Raw genomic sequence first — 16,215 nt, forward strand, 5'->3', positions numbered from 1 at the left:
AGGTCTCATATGGTCAATGGTATACATCACATCCCATGTGACCATAGGAGGCCAAGTCAGCACCAAAAAAATCCACATAGAAGATTGATCTGAAGAATGATCCAGAGAGGAAAACCAGGAGAGGATTTGCATCAGCAGGACAAGTGATGGAAGGACCTAGGACAATTGAGTATAACCTTATATTTTTTTCAATCTCTCCCCTCCATTTATTATGCTTTGAGGTCTGGAGAGACCTATGAGCATAATATACCTATTTTCTTGGCAGATTTGATTTGGAATGAATTTAATCTGGTGGTCTTTTCAAATGAATCTCCATGGCATGGATTTTGGTAGATTTGCTCATCTTAGTTAATGAATGTGTTATCAAGCCCTTAGTTTCTAGACTTCTTGGTAAAGCCTTGCATTGACTTCACTAGGAGAGTATAAGAGTTGTCTTCCCACATAATGTATAACAACTATAATTGAGTGATTTGCCTTTCAGTGTTCTGAATTTAAAAGACCCCGGGATATCGCTGTGGACTGGGTAGCAGGAAACATCTACTGGACGGACCACTCCCGCATGCATTGGTTCAGTTATTACACCACTCACTGGGCAAGCTTGAGATATTCCATAAATGTTGGTCAAATAAATGGACAAAACTGTACACGACTTCTCACCAACATTGCAGGAGAGCCTTATGCAATTGCTGTAAATCCTAAAAAAGGGTAGGTTGTACATTGATATCAAATACACCAAGCCATTCCAATATAGCAGGTTGGTTTTGTCACTCCAGGCCACCGGGAGCGCCATTCATTTGGGGTAGTTCCATGCACAGCAGATAACGGAGGCAATGTTGTGTAAGAAAGAACAGTGACGGAGCTAGAGTGCTGCATTTCCCTCATTCTCTGGATCGGTGAGGGCCATACTAATCATAAAATTATGGCGTATTCTAGTAAAAGGCCACAACTTTTTAAGATGGGAATGTCCCACTAATGTTTAACCACCAGATCCTCAACTAATTCTGAGAATATAGAAGGGATTTTACTTTCTACGAAAAGTCTACACAACGGGAATTTGCCTCAAATCTACATCAATGTTACATGTGGATTTTGCTGCAGATTGTGTCCCGGATTGCGTGCAAATTTAACATGTGTCTTATCCAAACGCATGGTGGTGAAAATCTGTATCCGACTGATTGGGGGCTGCACTGTGAATTTTCCAAAGATAAGGACAGAAAATTTGGAAGCTATCTACATGTGTGAACATACCCAAAAAGTACAGTGACAGCTTTCACTTTAAAAAAAACAAAAGCCTTTTCACTATCTAATGTAATGCAGAAACTGACACACCCAAAGCCCAACTGAAAGTATAAATAGGTTTCATGGACATGGACTACTCCCAAAACCTGGAGTAGAGGGAGAGATCTATCCCACAACCAATCCTATAGATCTCTCCAAAAATAAAAGCCCATATCAGGTTTTCTTAAATCTGACTTGGTCACATAGTTTGACCAAATCCATTCTCTCTTCTATTTGGCATTATAACCACAGGCGTTGCTGTAATCACAATGCACTCCAGTGGGTTCAATATGCTTCTATGCGCATCCTGGGGGACACGTAACAGCCCTCGCATTTGATTCCCCTCACTGTCTCGTACTAACTATATCCAATAAGAAAATAGCACTTCATAGCTTCTCTGTAAAACAGCTGCCTTTTTTTGCCCATGAAAGATGGGAGATAGTGAATAAAAGTCCTTTTTGCAGCACCAAAGGCTCCTGAGGAGTGATGTTTTTTCTTTTTTTATTGGATCTACAGTATTTTATGCTGGTCTGTAGCACCCATTATTTCTCAAGATATGTTTTGGTTGTATCTATTAATCTAATTCATAGTTCATCTATCCATTCTCATGGTGTCATGTTATTTGCTTCTCCACCCTCTACCAGGATGATGTACTGGACGGTCATTGGAGATCGGTCACATATCGAGGAGGCGGCCATGGATGGTACTTTAAGAAGAGTTATAATACAGAAAAACTTACAAAGACCAACAGGTATCTACAGTAGTTCTCTCTGTAGAGTTGAGCACACAAGATTTGCAGGATCCTCTTCTTCCTCTTCTGCAGGATCCTCTTCTTCCAGCAGCCACATCTGTAGTCCTGCGATCATTCTACCTTCCGGCAGCCCTGGTACCCCTTCTGGATAGTATGTCTGGTGCAATGTCATGCATGTGTCATGCTGTATCGATGATATTATGACTTGTCTACTAATCTGAAGGTGTTGGGGATGTTTGGAGGAGGTTTACAGGGTTCTGTTCCGGATGTTACGGACTATCGACTTGGGTTGCAAACCCAGGGACCTGTGAATGTTTCGGCTCAGCTCCAGTTCCCTCATCTTATCCAAGTTAAAAATTCCATTTGTATAAAGTAATTATTTAAACTATTTTTAAAGCAGTGGGTCTTGGCTTTATAGATGATTTTTTCCCCTAATAATCCTATGTATATGGAAGTGCGTTTCTTCTAAAGCAATACTCCATTGACATATTTCTCATACTGGTAATATGAGGAGCACTGTGATTCATTCTGTAGACTTGGGCTTAAAAAAATGGAAATGTTTCATTGAAGTCTGCTGCTGATGGTTATTGCATTGTAGACCCTTATGGTGCAAATAGGCCCCAAACTGACAGTACGGGTAGTCACCTGCAGTTTACAGAATTGAAATCAAGCGCAGCTTAGAATTAGGACAATTGCCTTTTCTTGCTGACAGTGATTTCCGGTTATTGGTTTCATAGTGTGAAGGCTGATTGACTGAAGTCAGAGGAATACTTGGTCTGACAAAACCATCAGATAGGAGAACAAAGAAACCCGAGCATTTATTAACCAAGGAAGGAAAAAAGAGTCCAAACAAGTGTTTATTAGATTGAAAGCATTCCACTATAACAGGTGCAAAAAGACGTTGATTTTATAAGTAAGGTTAATGATATGAATCTGGAAGTTGCAGCGCTCCTTTGAAGGGATCAATTGATCTTCAGTCGCATAATAGAGCATAGAATTCAAAGTTGAGTGTGAAAGTCATGAGTAACTGTTGCAGATATTACATTGAGACCCTGAGCTACAAGTTATTCATACATCCTGTATTATACCTCAGAGCTGCACTCACTATTCTGCTGGTGCAGTCATTGTGTACATACATTACATTACTTATCCTATACTGATTCTGAGTTACATCCTGTATTATACCTCAGAGCTGCACTCACTATTCTGCTGGTGCAGTCACTGTGTACATATATTACATTACTGATCCTGAGTTACATCCTGTATTATACTCCAGAGCTGCACTCACTATTCTGCTGGTGCAGTTACTGTGTACATACATTACATTACTGATCCTGAGTTACATCCTGTATTATACCCCAGAGCTGCACTCACTATTCTGCTGGTGCAGTCACTGTGCACATACATTACATTACTTATCCTATACTGATTCTTGGTGGGTGTATCGTCCCACCAAGTTTCAGTGATTCCAATGACATCATATTCCTTTTCCTGCATTAGTAGTTCCAATTCTCCTTGTTTGTTGCCCATGCTTTGTGCATTTGTATAAAAACATTTTAGTTTGTGATTGGTTTCTCTTCCTCCCATATTTTTATTATTTAGATTTTTTTGTCTTTGTTCTTCCTTTCCACTTCCAGTAGCAGAGATCTCAATAGTATTTGTCAGCTGTATGGCTTTTTCTGGCCTTTTGCTTCCCTTCCCACATTGTTCTAGTTTAAAGCTCTTCTGATGAGTGTAGCAAGGCGACTTCCAAATACATGTTTTCCAGTCTTCGTAAGGTGCACCCCATCTCTAGCAAGTAGTCCATCGTATAGGTAATTCATTCCGTGATCCAGAAATCCAAATCCTTGTTGACGGCACCATCGACGTAGCCAGTTGTTCACATGTAGAATCTTATTCCACCTCATTGTTCCATGGCCATCCACTGGGAGGATGGATGAGAAGACCACCTGCGCTCCCAATTCTTTCACTTTCTTGCCTAAGTCTTCAAAGTCACTGCAGATGGTTTCCAGGTCCTTTCTTGCGGTGTCATTTGTCCCCACATGTATTAGCAGGAATGGGTAGTGATCTGTAGGTCTGAAGAGTCTTGATATCCTGTCAGACACATCTTTAATTTTTGCTCCTGGAAGACAGCACATTTCTCTTGAGGTTATGTCTGGTCTGCAGATAGCGGCCTCTGTTCCACACTCGTCGAGGTTTTTCTTTGGCATCTTCACCACCTCTCCATACTGACCAAGCCACGCCATGATGTCATAACAAGAAAGCAACTAGTTACGAGTCATCTTCTTGATTTGGTTTTGGTGAGAAACTGCCTGAACGGCAAATGCTCGCCAGCCGGGCTCATTTTTTGCCAACTCATAATTCGTCCAGAAGAGAACAAGCCCTTCCGGTCGAACAAAGCTGACATCAAACTCAGGCGTGGAATAGGGATGTATCAAGGCATAGATGTTAATCGCCTTGAAGCCCATCCTCAGCAGGAGCTCCACAACTTTAGACCTTGGAGGACATGCATCACTGCCCCTCCACCGATTACGGACCACATTCCTACGCACACTGCCTGGCCCGGCTGTTGGGAGGGACCACACTGTATTATTCCCCCCGCCCCGAGGCCATTCCTCTCTATCCAGAAGGATAGATCAACCTCTCGACCCTCTACCATTAGTGATCTCTCCCCCTTCTTTAGAGCCTGCAGAAGGCACCGTTGCAACATGCCATCCCCAAAACCTGGAGACGAGGAGGAGGAGGATGCCCTATTTGCCCAGAGGTGACACTGGCATAACTCTGGACAGGCGTTGCCACCCCCGGGAGGGCAACCGGACCAGTAAATACATCAGCTCCAGCAGCATCACCATTACCCATCTCCATCTCACCCTCCACCAAACCAGCAACCAGACCACTAGACAATGAATTGTCCTCATTCACACCCACCACCACATTCATTTCTGCTGGACCAGTAACAAAGGTGGATGACATTTTGACCTCAGCATCATCAGGCACAAGGGGCTCAGTCACATCCATAGAACTGGAGGCGACCTCACCCCTGGTCTTATGTGTGCCCTCCACATCATCAGTCTGTAATTTCCGTTGTTTTGCATTTGTAGCGATGCATCACTAATCTTTAGCTGTTGTGAGGCACCGCTGATCTTTAACATTAGGATCTTCCTGACCAGCAGCACCAACACGAAACGCTCAGCCCTGACAGCCCCCTCACACTGCCGGCGCTCCTCAACTAAGTGATCAGCGGCAACAGCATTCAGAGCCACCGAGGCTACCGGAGCTGCCCCCGACACCGGGCTGCTCCCCCCTCCCACTGAGGAGCACACCACAGCATTGTGGCCTGACCGAACGCTCGCCGCCGAGTCGCCCTCACTGTCCAGCCTCTTGGCTGATGCACCTCCTGCTGCGCCCCGCTACTACAAGCAGAGACGGAGCTCTGCGCCTCACTACCACGCTGTGTAATCTCCCTGCACCTTTGCACCGGATCCACAGTAGAAAACGGGCTGGGCTGGGCAACGGGGCTTATACAGCGAGCTGACCCTGCAGCCAACTCAGGGGGTACAGGGAGGGGGGCATATACATAGCTTACCGCTTCCTGCAGCTTTGGCTTGTTCTTCTTAGCCTTTTTCTGGCCCCCAGGTGCCTCCTCTGGTAGATCGTCACCAAGATGGAAGTTCTGGAGGCACACTGGGGACTCCAGGAGCTTAATTTCCGCCATTAGTGCTCCTCCCTGGCCGCTGCAGTCACTGTCCTCCCCAGAGCTGGCAGAACTGCTACCGGATGTCATTGTCGCCTGTCCTGCAGGGAGCTCGCTGTACGTGGACTGCGGGTGACTTTGGAGGCTGCCAGGTGGGGCTCTCTGCTGGTCATCATCACTCTCATCATCCACGTGGCTCTCAGGCTGCAGCCCCATCTGCCTTTGCTCTCTGTTATCTGCCATTTCTCTGAATCTGTCTTCATTTATCAGTTTTTCATTAAAAGGACCACTCTGCTCTCTGATGACAGCTTTCTTTAGTTCAAGCACATTAATTTCAGTGGTCAGCCTCTTTACCTCTGCCTGGAGTTTAGCCTTCCTTGGTTTGGAGTCACCTGCAGCTTTGGCGCTTGTGCAGCGCAGCTCTTCCCGGAGCCCCCTGACGAGCTTGCTTGCATCTTCATACTCACGGATGTGGATCATGACCCAGGAGGCATAGGTGGACACAGACTTCTGGGGACTTTGAATCGCCCAACCTTCCTCAGTGAGGTCAGCCTCACCTCTGTGAGCACACAGCTTTCCTCCGGAAGTAGCGCCATCATGCACGCTGTCAGTCTTACCCTTGTGGCTTCTAGGAGTCTCCACAGTCCCGGGGGGAGTAGGAGCCACATTGCTGCGACTCCTGGTGGAGCGTCTCACCCCCGAGTCCTCCAATGTGCAGGCCTGTTGCTGGTTTCTCCTGCTCCCCGCCGGCCTGGTTCGGGAAGCGGAAGCCTGGGACTTGGCTCCATCACTCATCCCAGCAAACCCACTCCCTCCCTGGGTAGGAGAAAAAGCAGATCCCCAGGTGGAGAGGTGTTGGTTCTCAGAGTTCAGGAGCACACAGTAGGCTCAGCAGCCACCACACCCTCAATCACCACAGTGAGCAACAGCTGATCAGAGCTGCACTCACTATTCTGCTGGTGCAGTCACTGTGTACATACATTACATTACTGGTCCTATACTGATCCTGAGTTACATCCTGTATTATACTCCAGAGCTGCACTCACTATTCTTCTGGTGCAGCCACTGTGTACATACAGTACATTACTGGTCCTATGCTGATCCTGAGTTACATCCTGTATTATACTCCAGAGCAGCACTCATTATTCTGCTGGTGGAATCACTGTGTACATACATTACATTACTGATCCTATACTGATCCTGAGTTACATCCTGTATTAAACTCCAGAGCTGCACTCACTATTCTTCTGGTGCAGTCACTGTGTACATACATTACATTACTGGTCCTATGCTGATCCTGAGTTACATCCTGTATTATACTCCAGAGCAGCACTCATTATTCTGCTGGTGCAGTCACTGTGTACATACATTACATTACTGATCCTGAGTTACATCCTGTATTATACTCCAGAGCTGCACTCACTATTCTGCAGGTGGAGTCACTGTGTACATACATTACATTACTGATCCTATACTGATCCTGAGTTACATCCTGTATTAAACTCCAGAGCTGCACTCACTATTCTGCTGGTGCAGTCACTGTGTACATACATTACATTACTGATCCTGAGTTACATCCTGCATTATACTCCAGAGCTGCACTCACTATTCTGCTGGTGCAGTCACTGTGTACATACGTTACATTACTAATCCTGAGTTACATCCTGTACTATACTCCAGAGCTGCACTCACTATTCTGCTGGTGCAGTCACTGTGTACATACATTACAATACTGATCCTGAGTTACATCCTGTATTATACTCCAGAGCTGCACTCACTATTCTGCTGGTGCAGTCACCGTGTACATACATTACATTACTGATCCTGTACTGATCTTGAGTTACATCCTGTATTATACTCCAGAGCTGCCCTCACTATTCTGCTGGTGCAGTCACTGTGCACATACATTACATTACTGATCCTGTACTGATCTTGAGTTACATCCTGTATTATACCTCAGAGCTGCACTCACTATTCTGCTGGTGCAGTCACTGTGTACATACATTACATTACTGATCCTGAGTTACATTCTGTATTATACTCCAGAGCTGTGCTCACTATTCTGTTGCTGCAGTCACTGTGTACATACATTACATTACTGATCCTGTACTGATCTTGAGTTACATCCTGTATTATACTCCAGAGCTGCACTCACTATTCTGCTTGTGCAGTCACTGTGTACATACATTACATTACTGATCCTGTACTGATCCTGAGTTACATCCTGTATTATACTCCAGAGCTGTACTCACTATTCTGCTGGTGCAGTCACTGTGTACATACATTACATTACTGATCCTGATTTACATCCTGTATTATACTCCAGAGCTGTACTCACTATTCTGCTGGTGCAGTCACTGTGTACATAAATTACATTACTGATCCTGAGTTACATCCTGTATTATACTCCAGAGCTGCACTCACTATTCTGCTGGTGCATTCACTGTGTACATACATTACATTACTGATCCTGAGTTACATCCTGTATTATACTCCAGAGCTGCACTCACTATTCTGCTGGTGCATTCACTGTGTACATACATTACATTACTGATCCTGAGTTACATCCTGTATTATACTCCAGAGCTGCACTCACTATTCTGCTGGTGCATTCACTTTGTACATACATTACATTACTGATCCTGTACTGATCTTGAGTTACATCCTTTATTATACTCCAGAGCTGCACTCACTATTCTGCTGGTGCAGTCACTGTGTACATACATTACATTACTGATCCTGTATTATACTCCAGAGCTGCACTCAATATTCTGCTTGTGCAGTCACTGTGTACATACATTAAATTACTGATCCTGAGTTACATCCTTTATTATACTCCAGAGCTGCACTCACTATTCTGCTGGTGCAGTCACTGTGTGCATACATTACATTACCGATCCTGTACTGATCCTGAGTTACATCCTGTATTATACTCCAGAGCAGCACTCACTATTCTGCTGGTGCTGTCACTCTGTACATACATTACATTACTGATCCTGAGTTACATCCTGTATTATACTCCAGAGCTGCACTCACTATTCTGCTGGTGCAGTCACTGTGTACATACATTAAATTACTGATCCTGAGTTACATCCTTTATTATACTCCAGAGCTGCACTCACTATTCTGCTGGTGCAGTCACTGTGTGCATACATTACATTACCGATCCTGTACTGATCCTGAGTTACATCCTGTATTATACTCCAGAGCAGCACTCACTATTCTGCTGGTGCAGTCACTCTGTACATACATTACATTACTGATCCTGTACTGATCCTGAGTTACATTCTGTATTATACTCCAGAGCTGTGCTCACTATTCTGTTGCTGCAGTCACTATGTACATACCTTATAACTTGTCTTGCACTGATCTTGAGTCAAGTTGAACTGCAATGTTGTCAGTGTCACTGCTACTTTGCCTTTAAAAAGGGCTTTCTGTGCAATTCCGAGGCCGTTTCCCTTTGGAAAGGGGGGTGGATATTTAAAATATCCCCTGATTAAACACCCAAATATGGATAAGCACAGTAGTAATTCTGACTTTTCATTTGCATAAAAATATTATATTCTGATACTTTCCAACAGTTTATTTTGTTTCCTGTAAGCCGAGGCTTCAAGTTGATCCAGAAGAATTTGTTTCGGATGAAGCCATTATCAGGAAGTATGCCGTTTTTAAGTTTTTGAACACACAGCTTCGCATCCAGCCATTGTAGAAATCTCAGAGAATACAAACAGCTTGTGTTTTATTATTAAGAGCACGCCGTTCACTGGATTTTCAACAGATCAAAAGAAAAATTCTTTCTGAACAGAAAAATAAAACAAATGCAATTTGCTGCTCAACAAGCTTGGATGATGCAGCCAAGTGTAGAGCAATGTGCATAACTTAACGGATTGCAAGCAAACCGCTGTGACTTGGAAAACATTCTCTTTCCCCCAAATTGGTTCTGTTCTAAATAATTATTTTGATTCTATGTGATACAAACAAAGCATCTTTTTTAAAAAAAAAAAAAGTTTGCAAAAGTTCAGAAATGAATTTCCATCTCTTTTTCATTTAGGTCTCGTTGTCGATCATTTTGGTCAACGCCTTTACTGGGCAGACTTTGAACTGTCTGTCATCGGCACAATCCGGTTAGATGGTTCTGATTTAGCCATGGTTGTCAGAAGTAAGCATGGTAAGTCCTCTCAGCATTAGTAAAAATGTTCAAATTAACCAAATTTTGACTTCACCATCTTTAAGCCTTGTTGTGAACTGTCCATCAAAACTCCTGACCTCAGAGAAAAGGATATTCCCAACTTGCCAAATTATGACTTATCCTCATGATATCAACTCTTCCAGTGGAATTGAATTGTACTTGAATTTTGCAAAAATCCGCACTTGCCAAAATTTCAAGATTTCTTGCAATTCGATTTAACATGGATTCAGCTAAAATAGCGGCTGCAGGCTGCCATTGATCTGATTCAGAAAGGGCGGTCAAAATGTTGTTTTTTTTTAAATCCTTATACTCCCTTTGCCACTCACCTCTCTGGCTCTTCCACTCCACACCATCACTCGTCAGGTCCTCGGCGCATCTTTTGATCATCATTGCTCGTGCAGAAATCCTTGAGCCTTTCCACACCAGTCCGTGACTTCCGGCACTGATGTAGCTGGGAAGGGTACTGCACATGCACATTTAAGGTCACGGTTCACGTTGCAACATCATGACGCCGTGTCCTTTCTTGCACTTGAGCAGAACCCCACTTGCCTCTCAGGTTGGGACTTACAGCTCTGATGGGGATTTCAGCGTGAATGACAGTGATCACTGACGAAGTCTGGATGAGTGATGGTAAGGAACGGTGGGGCTGGAGAGGAGAGCAATGAGGTGAGTATAAGGATTTTTTAGATTTTTTTATATATCACTTTTAATATCATCTGGGGTCTGGAGAGACATTAAATTTGCAGAGAATAACTAAATTTCCCAGTAAATTCCATGTAAACAAGCAAATTTGAATTTTGTCTGAACGCTCATCTTTACTTTATAGACAATATATGGAGTGGTGTCACGCATCAACAGCCACCACTACATTCTAACAGATCATTTTAAAACACTTTTCTCTGGATCGGAGGGCGTCCATGTGTTCCTGGTGGTCTGCAAATTGTCACCAATGATACCTTAATAACTATTTTATGGCAGACACTGTGAATAATCATAAGAGTGCTCAAAGAACCGATGCAGATAAACATAAGATAAATGGAATAACGACATTGGCATTCTCAGCTGGAGTTCTCCTACCACGTAGCTGAGCAAGATGTTGTTCCATTTATATCTCATTGGTCCATGTGGTACCATGCCGGCATTATTATGAGTTACCTACATGGCACCATATACACTTTTGTTGTATTTTTTAGATATTTTTAAAATATATCTGTTTTTTTGTGCATAATTTATTGTTAATAAAGATAATTATTTCTACATATTTTTTCGGAGATGTTTTGCATGTGCCTTTATTTCATGCTGCTGCACTTTCTTCTCTTTTGAGCATCACCAAAGATACTATACCAAGTTTGGAATAACCCATTAATACCTACCGACATGCCTACAGCATGTCTACTCATTCTTTTAAATGACAAGGCCTTAAAGGGGTTTTTCACTATGTTAAAAGATATTCTTAGTGGTGCCCAGGGTGGTATATAAAAAAAAATATTTTCACCTCCTGGACCAACACCGCTCCTCTACACCCTCTTATGTGTCGCCCACCAGTTTCAGGTAGCAACATCTAGGAGGCATCAAGTGACAGCAGCCTTCACATTCACTCTAAGTGGAAAATGTGAAGACTGCAGTAGATCAATGGCTGAGCAGTGACTGCTGGGGTGACCAGACATATGAAACTAGAAATAAAATACATCCTACACCCAAATATGCACAGGCTCTGCCTCTCTGACCTGGTAATATCATATGAAATGGTTCATTGGGCTGTCCTAGTTGTCTACTATAAAAAAAAGTCTTTGGTCAATATTCAATTATACTATTTGCTGTCTACCATATTGCTTACTTAACAGTTCCTTATTGTTTCCTATTTCCATGTCTGTGAATCTTGTAAGTATCTTCAGTCATCACAGAATTTTTCCAGAGCAATGCAATAAGTAGAAGAGAAGGAGGAGGGGGGTGCAGCTGCACTATCTATTGAACATTATCTTTGGAGGGGGTGGGCAGAAGATTGAGCCATATGTTTGGTTCAGAGCATTCATCACACCAGGAAGTTCCCACCCACTTATGAAGTTTTAGTTAGGACAGTTGCATTACAGTAAAGTTATGTCACTTTTTAATATAGGAGGAAAGAAAGATCATCCAGCTTTCAATTCAAAATCCAGGAACGTATTAAAAATGTAAGTACTTTACTGTCAAAGTTAAAATATGGCAACAAAAAGAAAATATATATGAAATAACACATTGACAATCCGGATGTGTGCGGGGGGACATGTTGAACTAATACCAATACCAGACGCATTTCTAACGCAACCTGCATTCTTAAACTTGGCTTGAGTGGTTTGGTTTCAAACCAAGTTTAAGAACGCAGGTTGCATTCGAAACGCATCTGATATTGGTATTAGTTCTCCATGTTCCCCCACACACACACCTCCAGATTATTGGTATGTTTTTTGTTTTTTTATATGTATTTTCTTTTTCTTGACATATTTTAACTTTAATAATAAAGCACTTACATTTTTAAAACATTCTTGGATTTTGAATTGGAAGCAGTGTCATCTTTCTTTTCTCCTGTAATACCGAAAGCCTTGCAGGGGCGTAGATCACGGGCTTCCACACTGATCGAATTTTGCCTATTTTATTTTTTTTCTTTTAATTACTTTTTAATATACTTTGGATTGTATTTTCTTACTATTTTAAGACCTCTGTTTGCCAACAGTGAATGAAAATTTACACCAAATGTTAATGAGAGTTATAACAAGGAACAGAAATGCTAAATGCATATTAATTAAAGAGTATTGGGAAGAATTTTTCCAAATGTAGTCAAGAGTAGGAAGTGTTAAAAAGTGAAAAATTATCCATTACTTAAACCTTGGCTTCTGCTCTGATGCTATGTGTTTGTCCTGCAGCCAATCACGGGCTTCAACTGTGACATCTGTATGACTTGCATGTGACTGCTGAAGCCAGTGATTGGCTGCAGTGGTCATGTGCATGATCAACAGCTTGTCATCACAGCAGGACAAGCAGGAACCACCAGCATTGGCACTTGAGTTACTTTTTCCTTGCATGTCACATTAAGTTTTGACCTATTTTTCCTGCTTTTTATGAAAGAGGGAAAATGCCAAGATCTTGCTAGATAAACTGGAATAGGCTGAATTTTTTACATTTTTTAGATTTTTCAATTACCGTAAGTTCTATATTATGGATACACTGCTGTACTACAAACACAAGAGGATATAGAAATGTAGACCTTGGAGGTCTCAACATCTGAAGCAGGTTGTTCTTTGGGAGATTATAAAACATAATGGAGTGACAGCCGAGTTGTAAAACATTTTAGCAAACATCCACATACATCATACTCTGGTCAGAGCCCCGTCAGGTTTTATGTTCCTAATAAACAGCTCTGATGGCTGAATTATTTCTCTTCTTCTCCCTAAGGACTGATGTACCCTCACAGAATCGACATATTTGAGGATTATATTTATGGAGCTGGTCTAAAAAATGGTGCATTTAGGATACAGAAGTTTGGGAATGGTGCCATGGAGTATCTAAACTTAAATGTGGAAAAAGCAAAAAGTGTCTTAATTGCGCATCACTACAAGCAGCCTTATTGTAAGTATTGCTGTGTTAGGGAAGCAAAAACCTGAGCTAATCTGTATAGTTATTATATACAGGCTACACGTCAGGTATGAAGCCAGGGGTTAAAAGACCAAGTGGCACCATGAAATTTTTTGTTTGCAAAATTTTCTGACCATAGCTGCTAATAATTTTTTTTTAGACGATTCCCTTAAAAATAAAACAACAGCATACAGTCTTAGGCGCCGATTTATTGAGACTTGTATTACACACGGCAGTCTTTATGAAGGGGTGTGATGGGACTTAATTACTTTGCCGCGTGCACATCCTCAGAAATGCTACTCAAGTCAGGGACTGGAGTTACAATTCTATCCCAAGTTACTAAAGTTCCACAACTTTTGATGAATTTGTCAGGTGAGCACTGTCACTTCCCATATCGTCCACTTTGGCGGAGCTGTCCAGGACATGTAATAAAACCCTATGAAAAATCACAAAAGTTTGGCAAACTTTTAGCGAATTTTCAAAATGTTTTACACCAGAAAACATTTTGATGAATCGTCCTCTTAGTATTGTAAATTGCAGGAATCAGATGTAATCTATGGATGAACCTAATAGCAAATGTTACATTCTGCTGCAGCGCCTCCTCAGGAATAAGAAAGTATTACATGGAAGGACAATTATTATTGATGAGCCATCCATGTAATACACAGGCTGGCTCTTTTTTTTAATTACATATCTTGGCAGCATATAGCATGTCTTCCAAGAGGAAGCTTTAGCTTCTGCATCATAATCAGCCATTCTAAAAAAACAATCAGAGCTGAAACTGTATTTTTAGAATGATTTATTATATTTAAGGTATTAAAGTTTATGCAAATGGATATATTGTGACTTTGTTTTATATTAGTCCATAGTAAAGCTCCTATATACAGTTGTTGCTAGTGGGGGCAGTGTTTTAGGTGTTTGGTACCTAGGAGGAGCCATCAAGTCACTGTGTCTTGAACAGGGTATTTAGATACTAGGAAAGTGAACTGAACCTTTGCTGTTGGTGAGGAAAAGCCTACTTCTACTGTACCTATGTCTGCTTCTAATTTCTCACAGAGGCATAATTAATTCATTTTTTCTAAATCAATAGTACACATAAGTTTGTAATATTTCCAATCAAGAAAATCTCCTTATTTCTCCTCCTGGTCTGATCTTTCATTATAAAACTCTAAATTCATGTGTATAATCTGTGCCGACTGTCTATCATTACATGCCTCACACAGGAGAAAGCCTATTTAATGTTAGTGTGGGGGCGTGCTTTTTTCCCATTGTATGTTGCTACCAGCTTATGATTGGTTATTGTCATAGAGGGGAGAAAGTACACGCCCCAAAAGTCAAATCTATTGCAACGCCTAGTGTTGGGCATTTAAAATATAACCTAAACTTTATAAGATAATACCTTTGCAAAAGAGAAGAGAAACTAGTCACTATCCAGTTATATGTCCAGGTAAACATGCTCAAACTGGTGAACGATCCTTTTTAAGAGGTTTAAAGTGTCTGCTTCATCTGTGGTAGAAAGAAGCTGGATTCGGAAATAGCTAGGAACATTTCTTTACCCTGTCTGGTATTCTATCTCTTATAATAACTGACTGTGTGTTTTTTCTCTCCTGACAGTGCCGAATCCGTGTCTGGATTTAAAATGTGACTTCATCTGTTTGCTCAACCCCACAGGGGCAACCTGTGGGTGTCCAGAAGGAAAAGTTTTAATTAATGGATCATGTTCAGACCAAAATTATGCAGGTTAGGGTTAATGCTTTAATTACTATCTGTAATTAATTCCCATGTAGTCTTGTTGGTTCTTGTATCAGTTTCCCTGAACAGATACAAGTGCAAAATGAAATTTTTGGTACAACTGATGGAGAAGAATTAGATAAGTAGTTTTTTTGTCAATATTATGAACATGTCTGCAATTCACATTTACACAAAGAGTAGGAGTTCGTAGTAAAGACCTATCAAACAACCTCGATGGGAGTTATCTTGGCAGCTATTTTGACTTTCACCAAACTTTTTCATAAACAGCGAGAACTTAAAAAAGGGCTGAATTGAATTTAAAAAAAATTAAAAAAATTAACGTATAATTAACAATAACTTTATTCCCTATTTTCTTTTTTTTTTTTTTTATTACTTTAGATAAAATGTTATAACTAGAGCTTTAAAAGACATGTGTGGACAAAAAATAAATGATGTTTATTAATAGTTAAAATACCTGTGTATCCTTATAGGCACCATAGAGGACATAGCCTTTATGAAGACAAATGGAGTCCATATTGCGCCATACTATGGAATCATGAGTGCTCTGAAATATTAGTGCTTCTACCCTGTAACATCTCCTGAATAATTTTGTCCTGACCCCTAGATTATCTCTTCCAATGGAGAGTGTCTTAATTTCAGAATCCAGCCTAAAGAAACCCAGTGTGCCTCTGTATAAAATCAAAGGCAAAAGACAGTACTGTAGAAAAGAATACTATCATAGTTGCCAACAGTCCCTAATTTAGCAGGAGCGTCCAGATTTTTTGGAAACAATTTTGGAAAGGAAGGAGATTCTGTAAACATTACCCAATGTGAGCATTTTTGCCTTGTCGATGTTCCCGGGGGGAATGGAGAAGTTCCAGTGTAGAACTTAGTGTAAACTTAAATTTCCCAAACAGCAATGTTGGTAAATACGTAATATAGCAGCTCTATGATGTTGGAATC

The 16,215-nt window shown here is 41.4% G+C and overlaps 1 protein-coding gene across 5 annotated transcripts in view; it reads left to right on the forward strand.

The window, feature by feature from the left end:
• The window catches only part of LRP1B (LDL receptor related protein 1B), a 2,071,868-nt gene that overhangs the window by 1,993,089 nt on the left and 62,564 nt on the right, over positions 1-16,215 (forward strand). For all 5 annotated transcript variants that reach the window (XM_073647246.1, XM_073647248.1, XM_073647249.1 and 2 more), the window contains exons 78-82: positions 482-705; positions 1,923-2,029; positions 9,775-9,891; positions 13,342-13,515; positions 15,136-15,261. In XM_073647246.1, coding sequence (XP_073503347.1) covers positions 482-705; positions 1,923-2,029; positions 9,775-9,891; positions 13,342-13,515; positions 15,136-15,261 — 748 coding nt within the window. The remainder of the gene's footprint in view (positions 1-481; positions 706-1,922; positions 2,030-9,774; positions 9,892-13,341; positions 13,516-15,135; positions 15,262-16,215) is intronic.

This window comes from Phyllobates terribilis, unplaced genomic scaffold (assembly GCF_046119375.1).
Source record: "Phyllobates terribilis strain yellow unplaced genomic scaffold, ASM4611937v1 Scaffold_9__5_contigs__length_417890890, whole genome shotgun sequence".
Taxonomy (NCBI): Eukaryota; Metazoa; Chordata; class Amphibia; order Anura; family Dendrobatidae; genus Phyllobates; species Phyllobates terribilis.